The following is a 23276-nucleotide window of genomic DNA, read 5'->3' on the forward strand; positions in this document are numbered from 1 at the left end:
AACTCAAATTAGCCAATAAGATTATTTAATTTTATGCCAACGATCCCACCGTGTCCACCAGTAAATGGCCTACTAGTAGTTCAGCAATCTTACCATCTCGCTCAGCAATCAGAGCTTCGTGTTCAGTAATAGGCCTACCCTGTAATCCTTTTTCTCTGAAGTTCTCTTTACATTTCAATATCATCTGGATTTTCCGTATAAAATCATTATTATATTTAAGACATAGCCATATAGTTCGCATGATATTAGCATAATTCATTCCATCTAGAAAGACGAATTTACTGTGATGCTGCGCTTGATGAGATAATAACCTACCACTCATTTATATTTTCCTTTTTTTTAGATTTTATATGTGACACGCCTATGGTCTGTATCCCATCCATAAGTATGTTTTATATATATATATATATATATATATATATATATATATATATATATATATATATATATATATATATATATATATATTATATATATATATATATATATATATATATATATATATATATATATATATATGTATATATAAAACACAGTCACTTAAAATTGGTCTCTTTATGTAGAGAGAAAACTCGACTAGCCCGTTTGCACATCACAGCTGTCACGGTAAAACTGTAAGAATGATTATTAATATCATTATTATTATTATCATTATTATCAATGCTACCAATGTTACTTTATTATAAGCATTATTAACCCAATATCTTTCTAGACTTAGCGACCCAGCCAGCACAGTCTGCCAACAACTAAATTTTTTATCGGAATTAATCAGGGGACTTTTGCTGATAATTTACTAACTTTAAGAGCTACTTTTCAGTTCCTATACTGCAGACGAACACTGCTCTCAACAGGAACTTTCGTAATTAATTTTATTTCATACATTCCATGTCATTCAGCATTTCACACCCGCTCTCTCTACTTTGAATTTGATCAATAACAACTTCAAACCAGTGTTTATGTCCTGTTGCAAGCTTTGCTCATCATACGCTTGTTGGCCGTTGATGTATATATACATACATGCATACAAATATACATATGGGTGTAACTAGCAATTCAGTTATACATTGCAAGCCACGAGAGAGAGAGAGAGAGAGAGAGAGAGAGAGAGAGAGAGAGAGAGAGAGAGAGAGAGATGTTGGAGAAAATGGGTTACTTTGCCAAGATATTTACTGGAAATACTATTCCTGAGAAGCATGCAAGTTATCAAACCATCAAACCTTTCCTAAACCATCATCAAGTCAATTATCATTGTCAATTATCATCATCATCAGTACTTACTAAGCTACAATTGCTCTAGATATGGTTGCCCTCTCGAGATCACAGAAATACACAATATACAGTAGGTATACTTACAGTTTAAGGACGGAATTCATCTGGGAGTTTGGGTTGGCGCCATGAAACCAACCCTGGACAATTTTTCAAATGCGTCCTACTTCTAGGAATTTAGGACATTCTGAGGCTATGTACAACTGACATGAGAGACAAGTTTGTCTTATAAATATTCCACATACAGCTATTGATTTTGAATTTGTGGCATTTTTCTTGCCCCTTTTCAAGATCTCAAAATGTCATTGCCAGTCAATTTTCAGATTTAAAAATATTTAAATATACCTTGGCGTTCTTTATCTCCGAGTTACAAGTCTTGTGTACCAAAACACTTCCCATAATGATGGAGGCTATATCTCTGGATTTTTTTTTTTCTTATATTCATTCATTCTACCTTGCTTCCACTTTTTGTTGTCCAGTCTGGCCTTCACAGCTGTTGATTCCCATCTTAATTATTAGAAAAATCCTGGCCCTTTAAATTTAAAATTCTTGATATTTATAACCTCTTGTAGCGTCGTTAAACTTTAATGTTGCGCAAGATTTTCACAATGCTGACCATACTTTGCATTCGGATCTTAATTCCCACATTATACCATCCTAAACTTAGTATCAGGTATGCAATTAGTTCCATTATTGAATTTTAATACTAAAAGTTTTGCTTATGGTCAGGTTTCTTTTTTAGAGGACAAGTTCAATTGGACAATTAGTACAATAGTAAATCTAGCATCATCACCAAATCACGCTCTTGTTTTTTTAATATTTGAAACATGGAAGATCTATCAAGGAGTGTCTAGTACAGTGCGTTACCACCTTTGACTTCAGTTGTGAAGACTATACTTAATAGCCTTCGAAGCAGTAATACTTTTAAATTGGCTGTAGATAAATTTGATTGTCCAATGATTACTTTAGTTCCTGTTTGTGGATCCGCGCAAGGCCCCAGGGAAAAAAAAAATACCAATTTAAAACTTCGCAAGAGTTGCAGATCCCATCTCTGATCCCGGTGTCAGGCAAACTAATATAAATGCTAGTGTTTGTCTTATGAACTAATTGCCGTTCGGAGTTTATATTCTGATTGGGCAGGTCCTTAAAAGCCCAGGAAGCTATTACAAAGCCTGGAGTCTGTAGCTATAAGGATTAAATGTAGAAAGTTAAAAGTGTCTCTCGTGAATGGCAGAGGCAAGGAACAACCACAGTGCCGTAGAAACTGACAATTTATACAGATTGTCAACACCCGTAGGACGAGGACGGGCCAAGCAATTTAAGCCGAAGTTTCGGAAGGCTCCCCAAACCCGGCCCCAACCCGTCACTAATTGAAACTCAGGTTGAGTAAAAATTATTGCCAGCCAGGTTAGATAACAAAAGAATTCATGAATAGATTGTTTAATATAGCTATATGCAAGTTGTGTCAAAAACCATTTTCGTTATTGGAAAATTCCTTTCAAGTAGTATGAAAACCAGTCATTCTTTAAGGGAAAAAATTTTAGAATTGAGAATGCAAATATAAATTCCAAAGTTCATCTAAGAACTTTACTATTACATGGAAAACATATTCCATATTACGTAGACGCTGTAATGGTTATTTAACTTTTTCATCACACCTAGCATCATTGTTGGCAGCCTTAAAAACAAATGATTTGTAGACTTACATCTGACTGCACAATAGGTGCTCACATTGTCTTTAACATGAGCCGGCAGGTTTAGTTATCTTGACAAAATTATCAATGTTGACATATTTTGGGTTATCCCTTTAGGATCGCAATTTCATGCATGTTTAAAATTTCAGGATACTATCCATCAACAATTGTTATCGCAAGTTCATTCTCATTAAGCAGCATTCAGTTATAGTTTCTGATAATGTTCCTGGTGTAGGCCTACTTCAATTTCATTTAAATCTATAAGTCCAAAAGCTTACACAATATTTTAATTACAAAGTTTAAGATAAGCTTCCAGAAGTATGTGTCCAATTCCTCCAAAGACAGTTTAATATTTGCTAACATGTACGTAAATATCTAATAAGTGAAATTGCTTTACCATATATCAACTCTGTCATAATTGCATAAAGAACTAAAATTTTCATTAAAAGATTAAAAGCTCAAAAACTTCCAGAAGTTTACATCCAATTTCTCTTAAAGAATCTTCACTATGATAACATTTGATTTAGTAAACTATTAGCTTCACCGAAAACTATCTTAAGACAATTGCTGAAACTATAAGTCCTGAATAATTTGAGAATATTTAGAGCCTGTACTTCTAGAATACACAAGTTCCGTGTATTCACAAAAATTAACAATTTGCATAACCATTGGATCAAAGTAAACTCCACATTTCAACTGACATTTAATGTTTACATTAAAAAGCTTACATTAAAAATTAATTTAATCTATGCACTATGGTTAAAATTGTACAATCCTCGACAAATCCTCCAGGATTCTTTGGGACGCCACGGGATTTCTTCCATCGAACTGTTCACATATATACACCATAGCCAGGCTGGAAAAAAATAATATATTAACACCAAGTACACAATTAATACTTCGGATTTGTAATTTCCACCTAAAAATTTAGACCAATGTGCATTTCAAATTTAGATAGGGCCTACACATTTAGCTGCCCTGTATTTCAGTTTGTTCTTTATATGAATTTTAGCTGCCCTGTATTTCAGTTTTTAATTTCTTAATACATTCTTTATATGAATTTATAGAGTATCAAACACCCGACACCTTTAACTTAAAAATGTTCAAACTTTTAGCAAATGTTCTGTTGAACAGGCAGACATTAAGTTTTAGTATAGTTTATATATCAAAGCCCTGTTTTCATGCTGATACCGTGCTTAAAATATTTATTTATAATGTTCATAACTTCATAGATAATTTCCTTTCCTCACTGGGCTATTTTCCCTGTTGGAGACCTTGGGCTTATAGCATCCTGCTTTTCCAACTTGGGTTGTACTTTAGCTAAAATATACTCATTGTACTTTAGCTAAAATATACTCATTGTAGTTTAGCTAAAATATACTCATTGTAGTTTAGCTAAAATATACTCATTGTAGTTTAGCTAAAATATACTCATTGTAGTTTAGCTAAAATATACTCATTGTAGTTTAGCTAAAATATACTCATTGTAGTTTAGCTAAAATATACTCATTGTAGTTTAGCTAAAATATACTCATTGTAGTTTAGCTAAAATATACTCATTGTAGTTTAGCTAAAATATACTCATTGTAGTTTAGCTAAAATATACTCATTGTAGTTTAGCTAAAATATACTCATTGTAGTTTAGCTAAAATTAAAATATACTCATTGTAGTTTAGCTAAAATTAAAATATACTCATTGTAGTTTAGCTAAAATTAAAATATACTCATTGTAGTTTAGCTAAAATATACTCATTGTAGTTTAGCTAAAATATACTCATTGTAGTTTAGCTAAAATATACTCATTGTAGTTTAGCTAAAATATACTCATTGTAGTTTAGCTAAAATATACTCATTGTAGTTTAGCTAAAATATACTCATTGTAGTTTAGCTAAAATATACTCATTGTAGTTTAGCTAAAATATACTCATTGTAGTTTAGCTAAAATATACTCATTGTAGTTAAGCTAAAATATACTCATTGTAGTTAAGCTAAAATATACTCATTGTAGTTAAGCTAAAATATACTCATTGTAGTTAAGCTAAAATATACTCATTGTAGTTAAGCTAAAATATACTAAAAATATTTTTTAAGTAAAATTTCATGCTTACTGCAGAGACCATAGGTGCTGGCATCCCTGCCCCAGGAGGCTGTACACCCTGCATCATTGGAAGCTGCCCTGGAGATGGAAAGCCTGGTTGCTGCTGCATCTGGGGTAGTTGCTGCATCTGAGGCTGAGAGAACTCCATACCATTCGGCATGGACATTCCAGGATGCTGCTGGAAAGGGGGTTGAGTCATGGGGTGGGAGGGCATCATTTGTGGAGGGTTCATGGAAGGCTGTTGTTGGTAAGGGGATTGTGGATACATCATTTCAGAGGTCATTGCAGACTGATACTGAGGGTTCTGCGGCATTGGTTGGGGAGCTGCCATTTGAGGGTGCTGCTGTTGCTGCTGCATTCCATATTGACCTTGTGGCACCTGAAAAGAAGTCAAAATATAAGCACCTGAAAGTCAAAATTTATATAAAGTTTAAACTACAGATGCTGCTTATAAGACAGCCTATCAAGATGAAAGTTTGAATAAAATAGTTATAAAATCTAAAAGAACTTTCCAAGCATCAAGAACCAATCTATTGCATTAAGTGAATTTTCATTATGAATGAATCATAAAAGCTGTAACTCTTAAAATAAATAATTGGTAAAAAAGGGTTAATTATAGGGTATGATATCCAAAAATTCTTTAAGTCTCTTTCACCTGTGATCCATATGAAAGTGGTGGTGCAGACGGCATATAGGATTGAGGAACATTGTATCCTGTAAGAAGAAAATTAAGCAATGATTAACAATTTGGACAAAATCTATTTTTACTCCAATAGCAATTAAATTATTTGAATCTTTCGCCAGTAGACTTTAGGCAGAGGAAGGACCCTCAGCCCTTCAGGTAAATAATTGAAACTTAGAGGCATGGATCCGGAAACAAGATTATCCTAAATCTAGCTTTGCAGCATTATAAATTTTACACCAGGCAAGACTAGCAGCCCAAGTTGAATACCTTGTCTTATGTTAATACACCAGGACTATTTTTTTTAATAATTTGGTAGTTCGTCAGGATCGGTGCAAAATCATCATGGTGCATATCACCATTCCGATTAAGTCAACATTCAAATTAAGACAAATTTGAATTGAAACTTAATTACAAAAAAAATGTTTAAGAACTGAATGGGGAACTTATTTTACAATTTTGAGCGACCAAATTAGCTACGAATTTGACAAACTAAAATGTACTCTGCTACTGTATTTTTTTACGAGATGCCAAGCCATTTAAAAAAAAAATTAATAAAAAAAATAAAAAAATAAAAAAAACCTTGTCAAAAGCATTTCATATTACTTCTGAAATTGTTCTCTTCTTACGTAATCTGATAATTTCCGTTCAGTTTCGTGGTCTGGCACCTTGCTAAACAGTAAGGAAATGCACTTATTTGGAAATTGCTCTTATTTGGATTATCTCTTACTAATGAAGTCTTGCACAAGTCAGCCATTCAGATAAAGAGTAAAACATGCACCAAGGAGTTAAGTTTAGGAATTCAAAATTTTTTGGTTTGCCAGTTTAAAAGTATTTAACTAATTGCCAGCGCATTTTTTTTTCTTAAAAAAGATCAAAACGGGTAGGCAACTCAGAACTAGCCGTAAGGACTCCATTGTCACTTATTTTGGATGGATTAAACCTTCATACAAGTGATTTAGTGCAATCTCCTCCCTACCATCTCCGAATCACTTTACTTGCAAAAGTTATAAAATTAAATTTCAAGTACTATCGCAGACGCCGGAGACTATCGACATTAAATCTAATTAAATCCTCTTAAACCCCCCAATAAAGTAAAAAGATCGCTATTTGGACCATTGGAATTAAAAGTTTAAAAGTCAAGTAGAGTAATTTTATAGCTACTTTGAGTATCAACATAGGATTCTCATTAAATGAGAAATTTTAAAGGCATTGCTCCTGAAAAAAAAAGAATTAACGCACCAGAAACCTCACACCAGTACTAAAAAAATTTAATATTTTATCAAAGAAAAGTTTAAACTTTATCAATAAAGTTTGTTTGAAAAAAAAAGAAGCAGGAAGCAGACAATAGATTCCCATGTCAAACTGTTAGGCCTCAACAGTATGCGTAGCTGTTTTAGTTTTATATATATATATAGCTATGCACAAAACTAACCACAGTTTAAACAGTCAAATCCTGTGGTGATCGGAATGGCTCTTAGCTGACAAAGCAAACCAGGATTATTGTTTCATAAAATAATATTTAAAATGATATTTATAAGATATTTTGACAGTAACCTATATGGAATTAAAAACTGCAGGCATATCTGTATGTGGTAATCACAGGAGTTTGCAATTAGATAATAAAGTGACGCATAAAAATGCTAGATATTTTTACGGAATCTGGGTAACGCTTAACATTACAAAAACAGATTGCCTCATTACTATTATGAAATAAAACAGAACACTAACTTATATCTTTAAGTATGGACGTCAAATGTAAAACTTTAATTCAGCTTTTTTTTTTTTTTTTTTTTTTAATGGTTCATCTACTTTTGAGCAAACGCCTTAAAATCATTATCACTATTTAAACCGAACCAAGTTTAGGGGCTTGATAAAAAATATCCATAGAAACTTAAAGGCAAAATCACCCACTGCACATATATTCCGAAAAAGAACTATGGAAGAGACCTATAACAATGGGTCACAATGATACGAAGAAATACTACCCTCACCCACTCTTAAGTAAGGAAGACTCAGTGCCCCAAATTAGATTGTTGTAGATAATTTAGTATCCAGTTCACTAATATGAAGTTAATTTTAGAGCCACACTATCCTCTAAATTTAAATATTTAAATATTTAGAGAATCATAGCAGTTTGCATTGGCAATCAAATTCACTTTACCGTATGGCTTAAAAACATATAACCCAATCTTATATACATTAAGAATTTGATATAAAATCTGGGGTCCTAGGACCGTATACTTAAACTCTAGAACCCACGGTTTTAGTGCATCTTTGCAAAAATAACTAAAACACCCATAACAAGTCTCCTATCTATACTACTCACTTCAGCATGATTAACAGTAGCTCAAATATATTCTAAACATTCCAGAATCAGCAAATCCTTAGAAATATAATCGACATAAGTAGGTTTTACTTCATACTTCCCACAAGCCTAAGGACGGTAAATTTATAGCTTTACTGGGACCTAAAATGGCAAGAATTTCAGTAACTATTAATTTTTAACTATCTTGCAAAAGATTAGTGAACACTAAACAATCATACTCTAAAACTAACAGGATAGGCAACCACAACTCTTATGTAAATCCCTAAGCCTACAGGAAAAAATATAACCTCCTCCGAATAGTATTAAGTGTACAGTAGGAGTACAAACTTCCATGAATTTATACTCTTATCTAAAGAGACGATGGTTTACATATGTATACGAATAGATTATTATTAATACTCACCGGCCATTTTTCAAGAAGTTCTCAGTATGTCACCAAAAACAACAATAATTCCCGATAGTTCGGGAAAATAGAACGTAAAGAAACTCCTCTTGTATAAACACAAGATCAATTCAAGTCGATTGTTCCTGTTAACCACAGCTTAAACTCAAATTATTGAACTCCGGTCGATGAAGGATCTTGGTTCCTTAATATTATTAAAGGGCGTAGTGAAGTTAAATTAGAAAATAGAACAAGGACTCTACAGTAGGCTAATAAGAGGGAGTTGATGCTCTACATGGACGCCATCTATCGGATGCTCTTTTCATATTGGAGTTAACGTTGTAATTGCAAAGTCAATTCAAACTGTTCATCATTTGGCTGTTAGATTATGGTTAACTGCACATTTTTTTATATTCCTTTCTGGCTGCTAGATTGTAACACTTATAACTTATGATTGTATAAAGATCCCTTTTGCATATTGTTGGAATTTTATTTTCTGCCAACACGAACTCTTGCAACTCTGCGATCTTTCAGAAGATATCTTCCAAGATACCGTTTCAAGAGACCTGGTGTGGACCCCATAACAGCGATCTCAGTCCCTGCTTGGGACTCGCTTTATTTGTCATTTATTTTTTTAGCATTAGAGAGTTCTTGAGTGCAGTTTGCCCTTAGAGATAGACTAATTCTACGCACAGGTAGCTTGGTCTGCTCTACCGATAAATTGTCACAGAGGGAAAAGAATAAGGCTAAAAATAAATTGATTATTAGTTCCTTTTATATGATTTCTTCATTTTTAAGGGTAAGGGTTTTAAGGCTCACAGAATTTTATATAAAACCGAGAGCTTCAATTACTATGTAAGCGAACAATATAATCAAAACCTTGAGTAATTAAGACAAATAAAAATAACAGCTATAAAAAGATATTCATTATCTAGATAAAGCGGATATACTGTAACTATGATTGGAAACGTCCCTGTCCTGCAATGTGTTGGACGGGAATTCGAGACCCGCTCAAGTCCGATAGTTTCCGGTAGTATGTACAGTTAGCTTCATTAATTCCGGTACATTTAATGGGAGGCTAAGGAGACGACAGTGTACCAGAATTTACGAAGCCAACTGTACAACCTCGCCAACCTCGTGAGCTATGGATGGTGGGTTTGGGGGAGCCTGTTGGTCTACCTGCTCAGTCACCAGCAGCCATTGCCTGGTCCTCCCAGGTCCTGGCTTGATGGAGAGGGATTTTCGGTGCAGATTATATGTGTATATGGTCAGTCTCTTGGTCTTTGTCCTGTCTTTTTCCTCATTGCACTATTTTCCCTGTTGGAGACCATGGGTTTGTAGAACCCTGCTTTTATGAAAAGGGTTGTAGCTTAGCCAGTAGTAGTAGTAGTAGTAGTAGTAGTAGTAATCTCCCATATATGATAAAAAAGAAATATATATATATATATATATATATATATATATATATATATATATATATATATATATATATATATATATATATATATATATATTCAGTCACGCTGAACTTAACCCGTCTCTCTGTAGGGGGAGGGGAAGTAGTCATACCCTGGTAAAAGGGGGTGCATGTGCATGGATTTGCATACATATCTAAATATTTAGTCGTATTTTTTGTCCAGTACTGTCCCTCGCCTCTGCCATTCATGAGGTACCTTTAAACCCTTTAAACCTTTTAAACCCTTTAAACATTTTAAACCTTTTAAATATCTTAAGCCCTTTTAAGCTTTCAAATCCTTTAAACCTTTTAAACCTTTAAAACCCTTTAAACTTTTTAAACTCTTTAAACTTTTAAGATATTAAAACCCTTTTCAACCTTTTAAACGTTTTAAACACTCTAAAACCCTTTAAACCACTTAAACCTTTTAAACACTTGAAACCTTTAAAGCCCTGAAAGCCCTTTTAAACCTTTTAAACCCTTTAAAACTTTTAAGCTCTTAAAACCCTTTAAAACTGTTAAGCCCTTAAAACCCTTTTAAACATTTTAAACCTTTTAAACCGTTTATGCTTTTTAAACCCCTAAAACCTTATTTAAATCTTTTAAAACTATTAATCTCTTTAAACCATTTAAACCTAGGCCTACGTTTGGTTACCTACTGATTCTAGATTCACGAGAGAGAGAACACCATGGATTCCGACATGGAACCATTATATGAATCGATAATCAGATAATGGTAGCTAATTACGTGTCGGTAACCTTCGTCCTGGCTTATCGCATGACTCTAGCTGGTGTCAAGTAGCCTATCTTGTTTTATGACACTTTCGGAAAAAAAACCTGCAACTATTCATGTCAGATGTGGAAGTTTGTTCTCCAAGAACTCTTAATATCGAAGTTCCTTTTGTTACTGAGATTAAGATATTTTATATTTATTCAGTACTCCTCGTATAGTTTATATATTAGCCTTTCCTTTCCTCGCTGGGCTATTTTTTCCTGTTGGAGGCCTTGGGCTTATAACATCTTGCTTTTCCTACTAGTGTTGTAATAATAATAATGCTACTGCTACTACTACTACTACTACTACTACTACTACTACTACTACTACTAATAATAATAATAATAATAATAATAATAACAATGTATAGAGATGCTATTTCTGAAACTGTAAATTTCCTTAACTTCTCTATCTTTTTCCTTAGATTCTATGTAAAACTGTAGATATAAGCCTATCATTTTTTTTTTCGGAACCATAAGATTCAGTTATCTAAAATGATAATATAGAATATATAGAATCTATTTTATAGTTTCACAGTTATTGTACAGATTTTTTTTTTTATCTAAGACGATATTAATGTAGGCCTTTCCAATAGTCCTTTCCAGTAGTTATTATTATTATTATTATTATTATTATTATTATTACTTACTAAGCTACAACCCTAGTTGGAAAAGCAGTATGCTATAAGCCCAGGGGCTCCAACAGGGAAAATAGCTCAGTGCGGAAAGGAAAAAAGGAAAATAAAATATTCTAAGAAGAGTAACAACAATAAATATCTCCTATATAAACTATAAAAACTTTAACAAAACAAGAGGAAGAGAAATAAGATAGGAGAGTGTGCTCGAGTCCCCTCAAGCAAGAGAACTCTAACCCAAGACAGTGAAAGGCCATGGTACAGAGGCTATGGCACTACCCAAGACTAGAGAACAGTGGTTTGATTTTGGAGTGTCCTTCTCCTAGAAGAGCTGCTTACCATAGCTAAAGAGTCTCTTCTACCCTTACCAAGAGGAAAGTGGCACTGAACAATTACAGTGCAGTAACCCCTTGGGTGATGAAGAATTGTTTGGTAATCTGTGTTGTCAGGTGTATGAGGATAGAGGAGAATATGTAAAGAATATGCCAGACTATTCAGTGTGTATGTAGGCAAAGGGAAAATGAACCGTAACCAGAGAGGAGGATCCAATGTAGTACTGTCTGGCCAGTCAAAAGACCCCATAACTCTCTAGCGGTAGTATCTCAACGGAAATGTTTTTCCGGTTACAAAAAAACAGCTTGGTGCATTTTTTCCCCGACTCCTATTCCAGAATCTAAGGAAGTAAAGTCATTTTTTTACAGCGTATTTATAAGTATGGGAACAAGAAACAAGATTATTTAATTACTTTCGCTTTCAAATGATTCTATATAAAAACTATTAAAGGGTTTAAAGGCCGCTCATGAATGGCAGAGGCAAGGGACAGTGACGTTGTCCTATCGAGCAGGACAATGCTCTAGAGAATAACCTTATATTCATATGATCAGCGCCCAAGCTCCCTCTCCACCCAAGCTAGGACCATGGAGAGCCAGGCAATGGCTGCTGATGACTCAGCAGATAGACCTAAAGGCGCCGAAAAGTCCCCAGCCTTAGCTCACAAGGATGGCGAGGCTGCAGCGACTGAAGGAACTAACGAGTCTGAGCATGACTCGAACACCAGTCAGGCGTTTACCAGTCAGGGATGTTACCGCATCCGTGATCCGTAAATAGTGTAATCTTTAGAGGCAAGACAACCATCACGCATTTGAATTTTAGAATTTGTAAAAGTTATCTCAACCTTGAAGTCACTGCACATCAGCTTAGTAAGTGTGTGTCCTATCCAGCAGGGGAACCCTACTCTCTATGGGACCTTCACATTAGTGTGTGTCCTATCCAGCAGGAGAACCCTAATCTCTATGGGACCTTCACAGTAAGTGTGTGTCCTATCCAGCAGGGGAACCCTAATCTCTATGGGACCTTCACAGTAAGTGTGTGTCCTATCCAGCAGGGGAACCCTAATCTCTATGGGACCTTCACAGTAAGTGTGTGTCCTATCCAGCAGGGGAACCCTAATCTCTATGGGACCTTCACAGTCATTAATTATATGTATTCCAAGGCATTCATTATTTCACACAGCAAACTAAGGGAACACTCTACAGGTACAGGCAAGGTACAGTGACAATGCCCTAGAGACTGACCATAAATACATATGATCAGCGGCCAATCCCCCTCTCCTTCCAAGCTAGGGCCAAGCAAGGGCTGCTGATGACTCAGCATGTAGACCTATATGCTCCAACAAAACCCCCATCCATAACTCACAAGGATGGCGAGATTCCAGACACTAAAGGAACTAACGAGTTTGAGCAGGGCTCGAACCCCAGTCTGGCGATCACCAAATAGGCCAACACAACCCTGAAGTAGGGATTAAGAAGCTACGCTGTAAAATAATAGAAAGGAAATGAGAACGGAGGTAAAGTAAAAGTACATAAAGCAAGTGCAGCTATTGGCAAGACCCTTAAGTAATGCTTACAGCATACCGAGTGAGGTGCATTGACTACAATAACTCCCTACGAGAGCAAGATATTTGGATACATAGCTTTTATTTCGAATAGATGAAAAATCCTAACCAAGCTAATTTTTCTTCATTGGCTTCTTTTAAACCTTTCTATGGTCTTTACAACACTCCGTGTATTGGTTTCATTAACAGATATGGTGTCTTTAATTCATCATGTTGAAGGTTTAAAATTCATATTCTTATCAATAAGCTCTCAGGACTTGTCTACACTACTGGAGAATATCTGGTAGACTATACATGCCTTAATGGGCAAAATCCAACAATTAAGCAGCCCTCTAATGTGGTCTACGTTAATAAGTAGCTGACTGGACAGTCTACCTATGATCTTGCTCTGTTAAGGATGCACTTATTGTAGATTATCTTGCACTGTGCCCAGACATGGTCTCTTGCAACATTGCTTGCCGTTCAGACAAAAGGGATTTGACTAAGGCTACGTTTTTCCAAAGGGCCTGGTGTGGAGGACACACAAGCAGCAACCTCAGTCCTTCCTGGAACGCACGAAAAATCTTGGAAATTTTACTCTAGAAGTCCCTCCGATGTATACCCACACTGGCATCAGATTTGCCTTATCCATCAGAGCCACAATAAAGTGTTGCTGTACCATCACCTATAGATTAGGTATATGAAATTTTGAATATTCTCAAACGTATGAAAATAAAGCTTTAACCTAGTACTGGGTAATTAGTTAAAAATTCTGATATGATGGGCTAATTAGCCAATTTGTAAGTTGCAGTCACAATTCTTTCCGGGTAAGAGACTGTGCTATGCATTTGTTCTCTAAAAAAAGACAAACCGAAAAAATCTGTAATTGATTAATGTAGTCTATTGTAGTTTCCTGGATTTTTATTCTCAAATGGTAATTTATCAGAAAATGGATAAACATTTTCACTATTCTGCTTTCTAGTCACGTGGAATTAGTTTCACTTTTCTGAGAGAGAGAGAGAGAGAGAGAGAGAGAGAGAGAGAGAGAGAGAGAGAGAGAGAGAGAGAGAGAGAGAGAGAGAGAGAGAGAGGGGGGGGTATTTTAAGAAAATTACCAAGCAAAACTATGTGACTTAACCGAATTGAATGAGTTTTTTGAGTAGCATACATGCAGAACAGTGTAATGCACAATTCCGGAACTTTCCTTGAACTATCATCTGTGCTATCTTAATACAGTGTCACCATCACTGAGGAAAAATGGTCACCAAAGGACCATGATATGTGGCTGTAAGCTTTGCCCGTCCCAGTCCCTTATTTGCTTGAATTTACGAGTAAAGACAGTTTCTGCCTGTTCACGTATGCTAGCCATTTCCTCGCTTCTGACGTCACATTGGTACCCAGCACCGTGGTGACTCATACATTACCTAGGCATACTGTCAAAGAGCCCCTGTCCGGAGAGAAGCTCCGGGCAATCTGAAGCAAGCAAGTGGCCACTCACTTTCCCCGTGTGTGCCCGATGCATTACCAGACGTAGTATCAATGTTTTCCTTGGGGCATGCACGATGGTGTGGCAAAGTGGACAGGCCTAAAGGTGTGTCCACACGGCCGAACACTGTCCGTCGAACACCAACTGTTACCAGTTAACAACAGGAAGCAGAAAGAAGAGCTGGTGACGCCAATGACAAATACTAAGGGGGTGTATATTCAGTGACCATGTTCGTACTCTCCAGGACACGATGGATGGAGTTATACTTATTTACCAGATGAAATTTTGCTGTTGGTTAATTAGGTTTAACTTGCCCTGTAAACATGGCTATCTGTCATTCTGTTATGGAAGAAAGCTGCCTTTTGGATCCGATAGAAGGGAGGAAGAGTTGCTAATCGAATTTTACTCGGATCCATGCTTATGACACTAAAGCAGATGTTTCCAGACAGAAATAAACGTGAAGCTGCAATTTATGAAATAACGCCAGAAAAGTTAATGGTTTAGAAGTTAAAGAAGAAAATTCAATCCAATCGGGGTCAATGCAGAAAATGAGAGAGAGAGAGAGAGAGAGAGAGAGAGAGAGAGAGAGAGAGAGAGAGAGAGAGAGAGAGAGCTAGCTACGCAAATTGGAGAAATGAAAGAAGTTGGAGGTCGGTACAGGAGACATTTCCACCCCCAACCTATGGTGATGATACTACATGATCGAATCCGTTTCATTTTTGAACATCCAAGTCTCTCATATGCCTAAAGAAGTGTTTGATCACGAGGGAAGTAAGTAACTGTGTGTATATTCTCCAGACATGTTCCTGGAGAAATTCTCCTCCTTATAAAAGGTTTTATCTTCAATGAAACATAGGTCTCGGGTTCATCTGTATACATAGTAGTTTCTAATCAATTTGAAGTTCCTTTTAAATGGTTGAATGGCTTCTCTTATCACTGTCTCTGCAACCAATCCTTACATTCACATTCCACTGTCCTCAACAAATGGCAGGAATAATTATGCTGCATACTACCATTTATCTGGTTTTATTTTATGGTGTATCATGCACCGCATTTGACCAGGCACCAACTACTTTTTTCTCGATCACGAAATAATAAGACATTAAACAAATCCCTTGCATTACCAGCGAACATCGGCTTCGAATATTGTCAACTGGTCATTGCCTAGTGAACGGAGTAGGAACTAATCAGACAACTTCATCTGGTACCATTTTTTGTTACCAAATCAACTTCCCTCATTTCAACACTTGTGACAGTCATAATCCTTGCTTTAAGATATGGCAACAATGTTTGTCCAACAGACACTGTTCGTCTGTGTGGATGCACCTTTAATGCCCTTTCCACAAGAGGGGAAAATGCTGGACGAGCTCTCAGAGTTACCCACAATTCTCTTTGAAACATCGTTACCAGATGACACAGCCCAAGGTAGGCAGTAAGCACAGGAAGGTGAACAAAATACTTGGGCCAGGCGGCAGATTGCTGTCGGATGTCTTCCATTGTCAGGTGTCCACCCAGTGCCTCAACAATGGGCACAAGCACCTAGATGGTTTGCTTAAAGTGTCCACGTTTCAAGACTACTTATATTCGTGATCGGCACCAGTTCCAACAAAATTGCCAACGGCCTACCCGTCATGCTTTTGCTCCTCGTGTGTTAGGGGCTTAGCAGTTTCTGCTTGCCATGCATTTGCCCATCATACGAGGGGGCCCTTAGTCTACATTATCGGAGCTACAGGGATCAGCTTTCTAAATGCAGTTTTGAATTTTCATAATTTTGATAAACGTCAGTGTTCAAATCTCCCCATACTAGATTATTCACTGCATTCTTTACAAGGTATACAGCTAACGTTTATTGTATTGTCTTAGTCTTTATTCTATTAGTTTTATTCCACTTATGCCCAAATTGTAGTTTTTATCATATGGTCGAATCAGTAGAGCAGATACCTTTCACTTTGAGTAGGTTAAGTCCAGTTTCTCAGTTAGCCCATTACAACAAAATTTATGGTAGATAAGAAAAATTTGTTTATTTTTTTACTTTTATTTTCGGTATTTGACAGTTCTCTTTGTTCGGTCCTATAGGTTTGCAGCATATTGCTTTTCCAACAATTGTTCCAACTTGGTTAGTAAGAACATAGTGTTGCTTTTCACGTTCCCTTTCAAAATATTTGAGTTTTCTATCTACCTACAAAAATAATTACAAAATTTGGCATTTTATGTTCAGACATTAGGATACTAAATTCACCGAAGCTATTTTTTCCAGCAGCATTATTCTGAATTTAATCTGACAACAGACTTAAGATTACAGTAAGTGGAATTAGACATTAGTACTCTAACAGTATTTATAGGTGGAATTAGACAAATTAGTACTCTCGTAACAGCTCTTTAATTGTCATACCTGATTTCTACAAGTCGTTGGTTAACAACTGTAATCCGAAGATTTGCCACAAGAATATAAATTATAATTACACCCAAGACTTACTACTATTTCAACAAAATGCCTTAACATTCAAACCTTACTTCAAATACACAGTTGGATATTTCTAAGATTAGAGTACGTAATAGAAGAGAACTTATGATTAAACATCACTGGGCATCGAGAGTTTTAGAGCAATTGGATATAATAAACTATCTTCCATATTGTTTGAGAGCATATAAATTCCATTTGGAAAACAAATTATCGTAACAAATTTTATACATTTTATAAATGTTTCTTTCAGATTCTATAAAAAAAAAAACTAGATTTCAACAATATTAGTAGAAACCTCCAGGTATTGCATACCTCTTGACAAAATGTTAATGTGTGCAGCAGTAAATATTTCTGCTGGTAACTGGGATTGCCGATCCATGACCGAAATGACCAGCTAAAAGGAAAAGACATTTTTGAAATATCAGCGTCTGGTATACTTCAGCATAAAACCACGTTTACGATGATTAATCGATACTTAAAAAATATGAGATTAATAGACTTTAAATTCTGTTCTTAAAAAAATCTTCAAACTTCTACGGTCTGAAGGTCCATCTGCAGTGCACTATCTGGGGGCTCAAACTAAAAGACTTCCTTTGACAATCAGTCTTGCATCTGAAAGTATAAAATGTTTATAAAAATTAATAAATCAGATTATTAAACTATTCACAGTATGGAAATCTAATAAAACATGCATTTTTTTACGGCTTTTATGTCAAAGTATCAAGAGTGAAAGCCTCCTTTACTCAGAACCATCCCATATCAAAGTATCCGATGTGATTTTACTTACAGCAGTAATAAAAGTACAGATTATGTCGAAGCCTCTTCAGCTGAAGCTTTATCTCTGGGTGGGAAAATTGCCTGTTCCACGAGGTCCACTGGTATTACTAGGCCTCTGGGACCTCTCAGCTGAAACTCTTTCTGGCTGTTCCCCTGTACTATGTGGATGTGCCCGAGACTCCCAAATCTCTTCAGTCGAAGCTTTTCCTGTAGGCGAGGAAACTGCCTGTTCCACTATACTATCTGCATTAGGCCGTACAACTAGTCCCTCAGACTGTATTGGACCCGTTGGATAAGTAGGCTGAGACTGGGCATTGGGGTTACATTGATTAGTCAGATTAGGTTGATATCTGGTAGGATATTCAGGCTGGTGTCTAGGAGGATAATTATGCAGATTAGGAATAAAATTATTTGCCATAAAAGGATTAAGCTCATATTGATTAGGATTATTAGGACGATACTGAGGAGGATACGAAGCCATATAAGCATGGTATGCAGGATGGTACTCTATACTAGGACGAGGATTCCCACCATTATACTGAACAGCATTACGAGAATAGTCAAAAAGCTGATCCTGAGGTTGATAAACTGGATGCTGACCAGGATGCTGAGAAAAACCTTGATGGTGACCGGGAGGCTGAGAAAAACTAGCAGAATTATGGGCATTTTGGGCAGCCATCAATCGCTGCTGCATAGCAGCAATATAAGCAGGATGCATAGCCAGCATGTTCTGCAACAAAATTTGTTTTTATTAAGGCATGCATATTACACTACCAAGATGTGTAAAGTTTCCCCTAACATTAATACGACTATAGTCTTTCTTTTAGCGATTCATATTTGCAGAGACTTGCAACGGTGCCCTTTTAGCTCTTGAAAAGTTTCCTGGTCGCTGATTGGTTAGAATTATCTTGTCCAACCAATCAGCGATCAGGAAACTTTTCAGAGCTAAAAGGGCACCGCTGCGAGTCTGTGCAAATATGACTAAAAGAAATGGACTATAGGTATTCCTTTTTACAGAATCTTGTGTTTTCTAATCTTTCATGCAACCTTCCCTTGAAAAGCTTCGTTGCGAAGAAAAATAATTTTCTGGCTTAATCTTCCCTTAATAATTGAAGCCATCATCAAGGTGCGAGGGAACGAAGGGGGTTGCAAGGGGGCTAAAAACCCTTCAAGTCGACATTTGAGGGATAATTACCTAGAATAAGTTTTATTACTAGTAACCTGACCCAAGATGCGATACTGTCCTAGTATAAAAAATTAAAGCGAAAAATATTGAGTTTTTATCTCATCAGGCATTAGGGAAAAATAGATATTACAAATATTTTGGGTTGTTATGAAAGGTTTACGAACAGTCAACAGGTTTACACGAAGTTTACGGAGGTTTAAGACTTATGCTAATTTATTAAAAATATAATTCTCCATTCACAACAGTACAATAGTTATTGTTGCTGATCTGAAAGTGAATAATAGAAAGGTGAAATTAAGTATTTACCATAAATGTTTCAACATTTGAAATGCATTGACGTTTTAGTTGACAAAATGTCCAGTTTTTCTTCTAATAAAGTTAAGCAGTCATGAATAAAGTTAGGAACATGCATAACAATCCTATACACTACACAATATCCAAGCCTTAGACTTCTAAAAAGGTGCCCTATCAACAGCCGTTCAGGACTGATCCAGAATTGACGCCGATTACTAACTAGATCACAGACACTGTCGTTCTCACCTCGTGCTGGCGTTGCTGATGAAGCATGGCATTCAGTCTAGCAGAACACAGCACACCTGCAACCAGGTTATTTGTATGCAGAACAGGAGCAGAACTAGGCAAGTTGGATTCTGGATTATTGTCATCTGTAGGAATTAACAAGGATTAGGATATATAGCCCATTTATTTTATCGAGGCATATTTGCACAGACTCGCAGGGGTGCCCTTTTAGCTCGGAAAAGTTTCCTGATCGCTGATTGGTTAGAATTATCTTGCCCAACAAATCAGTGATCAGGAAACTTTTCCCAGCTAAAAGGGCACCCCTGCGAGTCTGTGCAAATATGCCTCGATTAAAGAAATGGACTATAGTTGGTTATAACTAAGAATCGGAAGCTGAAGCTAGGATGCTTAAATTAAAGTAGTTTTATAATTCTTTAGCTAGTAGTAATTGATCAAGAAGACAAACTAATGTTTTTTACTTTGCAGGCTAGAATTTTTCTTCTATCAAAAGACAAGATCTGGTGATGAAAAATATACGCATAGGCTTTTATACGTTTAAGACTAATAAAACAGAATCAAAAGCCACTAACTTAACAGTACTAAAAATAGTAAATATTCTTCAGGGGTAAACTTTAACTTTACATGATGCTTAGGTGCAGATTTTTTTAATTTTCTCACTATTCGCTCAAATATTTAAAAAATCACTTAAAGAGTTAAAACCGAGTATCCACATATTTACACTACGAACATAACACTGCCGACATATAAAAGGGAAAAAAATAGAAATGTTAAATTTAAAATCTTAAAAAAGGTGGATAGTCGAGTTGGAAGAAAATATACGTCTCATCTATTAAATTCTACTTGCAAAGATTATTAAGGGAAAGACTTAAGTTAATATTAATTGTTAAGCTACAACCCTAGTTGGAAAAGTGTCATGTAAAGGAGAAAATTTCACACTGAATTGGGTGATGTGTATTTTATTAAGTATTTTATGAGTTATTCGTTAGATAAAAGAGAGAGAGAGAGAGAGAGAGAGAGAGAGAGAGAGAGACGAGAAAATTAAAATAGGAGTAAAGTGGTACTCTATCCAATGTTTATGAAAGTGCTATCAACAGGGAATATACCAGTGAGGAAAGGAAACAAGGAAAAATAGAATATTTAAAAGTACTATGAAATAAATATTAAATATGTAAACTACAATTAAACAAAAGGAAGAGAAACAAAAGTATGCCAGAGTGCACAAGCAAGAGAACTAACCCTCTTGCTTCGACAGGTTAGGTTGGCACGTGCACCGAATATAATCCACCACGAATTTGATAGATTTAATTGCCACTAGTAACGCATTAGAGCAATCCTATGTTTGAACACGATGCTATAATGCTAATTACGTTCCCTAATAACTAAATTATAGTGTGTATGTGGATGTAGTGGCATCTTACCTTCCATGATGTCTTGTAGATTACACGTATGAAACTCGATAGAGATTGCTTTCCAATCCTTTGATTAGGAGCCCTTAAACAAGACGTTTTAACAACCAACAGAAAACTTTTCACCACCGATTGATTATAGTTCTATTTGTAACTTAATTTCTTTAATTCTATTATATGTTTCGACATTTATAGATAAACTTGATATATGATAAACTAAGCACTTTTCACGTTCAATCTTCCACAGCCGTTCAACCGCTTATTTATACTTGTTAGAGAAATATTTCAAGAGAGGTAAATTATTACAGACAAGGACTCTGTGTAATTAGTTTGGCCGAAGGAGCATGGCGCCATCTATTGTGCGATTTTGCTGTTCATTGGATTTTTCATGATTTTACCATCAATTGCCATTATCATTATAAGGTTTTTTTGTGTTATTATTGTTATTATCATATTAAAATTCGCTAACCGCAAATCATTAAAAGAAAAAAAAACAGAAGACAATGGCTACTATTACTTACTTGATCTTCTAGAACGGGGATGAGCCCACAGAGCAAAAAAAAAAAAAAAAAAATCCATAACACTATGGATTACAAAAACTCCTTTTGCCATCATCATTATTAACATTTAGTAATCCATCTTCTTCATTTCCATTTACTCTTATTACTTTATTCTTACCCACATTTACCCTCTTTTTTCAGCATCTGCAATTTCTTTTAATTTCCAAAATCCACACAGTTTTGTCAGCAAACACCATTTTCATAATTCATGGCTTCAACCCTACAATCACTGTTCTTTCTCTGACATTTCACATAATCTATATAAATGTTGAACTGGCATATAGGCCTAGATCATCATCATCAGCTGTTGCTAGTTCACTGCAGAACGAAGGCCTCAGACATGCCCTTCCACTTGCACCTGTTTATGGTCTTTCTTACCAGTTTATACACGCAAGTTTCCTTAGCTCGTCAATCCATCGTCTTCTATTGCTTCTTTCGCAATTTTTAGGGACCCATTGTATTATTCTTAATGTCCAACTATTGTCTGTCATTCTCATTATATGACCTGCCCATGTTATCATTCAACTAGGCTGTGGAGGCCTGTTGGTAACGTCCTTGCCTGGTGATTGCCAGACTGGGGTTCGAGTCCCGCTCAAACTCGCTAGTTCTTTTGGTCGCTGCAACCTCGCCATCCTTGTGAACGAAGAATATGTGTTTTGGGAGAGCCTATAGGTCTACCTGCTGAATAATCCACAGCCATTGCCTGGCCCTCCTTGGTCCTAGCTTGGGTGGAGAGGGAGCTTGGGCGCTGATCAGTCTGGGGGGAGGTGTTTGGGGGACCCTATAGCTCTATCTGTTGAGTCATCAGCAACCATTGCCTGGCCCTCCATGGTCCCAGCTTGATTGGAGAGGGAGCTTGGGCGCTGATCATATGTATATATGGTTAGTCTCTAGGGCATTGTCCCTTGCTTCTGCCACTCATGGGCGGCCTTTAAAACCTTTAAAGTGGCCCAATCTATTTTCCTGCCATCTTCAACAGCAGACGTTTAAACTCACAGCGAATGTTTTTGTGTTGAAGAGGCTGATATAAGTCTGTTTTCAGAGTTCATATATGACAGATCTTATTCAACATCATTACGGATCTTAGGGTATTCTATATTCTTTATTCATTACTTTTATATGTCTTATATACAGTATTTCCTTATTTCCTTTCCTCACTGGGCTATTTTTATCTGTTGGAACCCTTGAGCTTATAGCATCCTGCTTTTCTAACCAGGGTTGTATCTTTGCCAATAATAATAATAATAATAATAATAATAATAATAATAATAATAATAATAATAATGAATTTTAGAAGAATTGGAAGAGGAAGGATTCGAAACGGTTGGGTTAATGGGGTGAAATTTTTTTTGGAATGAGAGGTCATTGATATCCAAAGAGAAGTGGTCGTCTATTGGAAACATCCCTGTGTGGCAATCTGTTGGACAGGAGTTCGAGGTCCGCTAAAGCTGGATAGTCTCTTGCAGTGTCTGTAACCTCGCCATTCTTGTAAGCAAGGGATGGGCGTGTTTTGGGGGAACCTATAGGCCTACATGCTTAGTCCTGAGCATCCATTGCCTGGCCCTCCCTGGTCCTAGTTTGATAGAGAGGGTCTAGGGCGTTAATCATGAGTATATGGACACCTCTTGGTCATTACCTTTTTTATTATTATTGTTATTATTATTACTA

General features: G+C 36.0%; 2 protein-coding genes across 2 annotated transcripts; both read right to left on the reverse strand.

Moving 5' to 3' along the window:
* Positions 1-3658: 3658 nt before the first annotated feature.
* On the reverse strand, positions 3659-8640 carry LOC137627532 (uncharacterized). The gene is made up of 4 exons (XM_068358623.1): positions 8473-8640; positions 5714-5772; positions 5069-5437; positions 3659-3816 (listed from the first exon to the last, which is right to left on the reverse strand). Exons 1-4 carry the CDS (start codon positions 8477-8479, stop codon positions 3793-3795), a joined length of 459 nt encoding a protein of 152 aa, XP_068214724.1. The 5' UTR covers positions 8480-8640; the 3' UTR covers positions 3659-3792.
* Positions 8641-16820: 8180 nt separating this feature from the next.
* Positions 16821-21302, reverse strand: LOC137627842 (uncharacterized). Its single transcript, XM_068359252.1, has 4 exons — positions 21061-21302; positions 19643-19767; positions 17927-18646; positions 16821-17751 (listed from the first exon to the last, which is right to left on the reverse strand). The coding sequence occupies exons 1-3, from the start codon at positions 21065-21067 to the stop codon at positions 17975-17977; spliced, it is 804 nt and encodes a 267-aa protein (XP_068215353.1). The 5' UTR covers positions 21068-21302; the 3' UTR covers positions 16821-17751; positions 17927-17974.
* Positions 21303-23276: the final 1974 nt, after the last annotated feature.

Source organism: Palaemon carinicauda, chromosome 35, assembly GCF_036898095.1.
Source record: "Palaemon carinicauda isolate YSFRI2023 chromosome 35, ASM3689809v2, whole genome shotgun sequence".
Lineage (NCBI taxonomy): Eukaryota > Metazoa > Arthropoda > Malacostraca > Decapoda > Palaemonidae > Palaemon > Palaemon carinicauda.

What these genes read in the sequence shown, in the direction of transcription:
- LOC137627532 (XM_068358623.1), bottom strand. An exon ending in CACTTTCATATGGATCACAG is followed by an intron (nt 5,438 to 5,713) that starts GTGAAAGAGACT and finishes ACTTCTTTTCAG; the next exon opens with GTGCCACAAGGTCAATATGG. An exon ending in CAGCACCTATGGTCTCTGCA is followed by an intron (nt 3,817 to 5,068) that starts GTAAGCATGAAA and finishes ATTTTTTTCCAG; the next exon opens with CCTGGCTATGGTGTATATAT.
- LOC137627842 (XM_068359252.1), bottom strand. An exon ending in ATCAGCAACGCCAGCACGAG is followed by an intron (nt 18,647 to 19,642) that starts GTGAGAACGACA and finishes ATTTTGTTGCAG; the next exon opens with AACATGCTGGCTATGCATCC.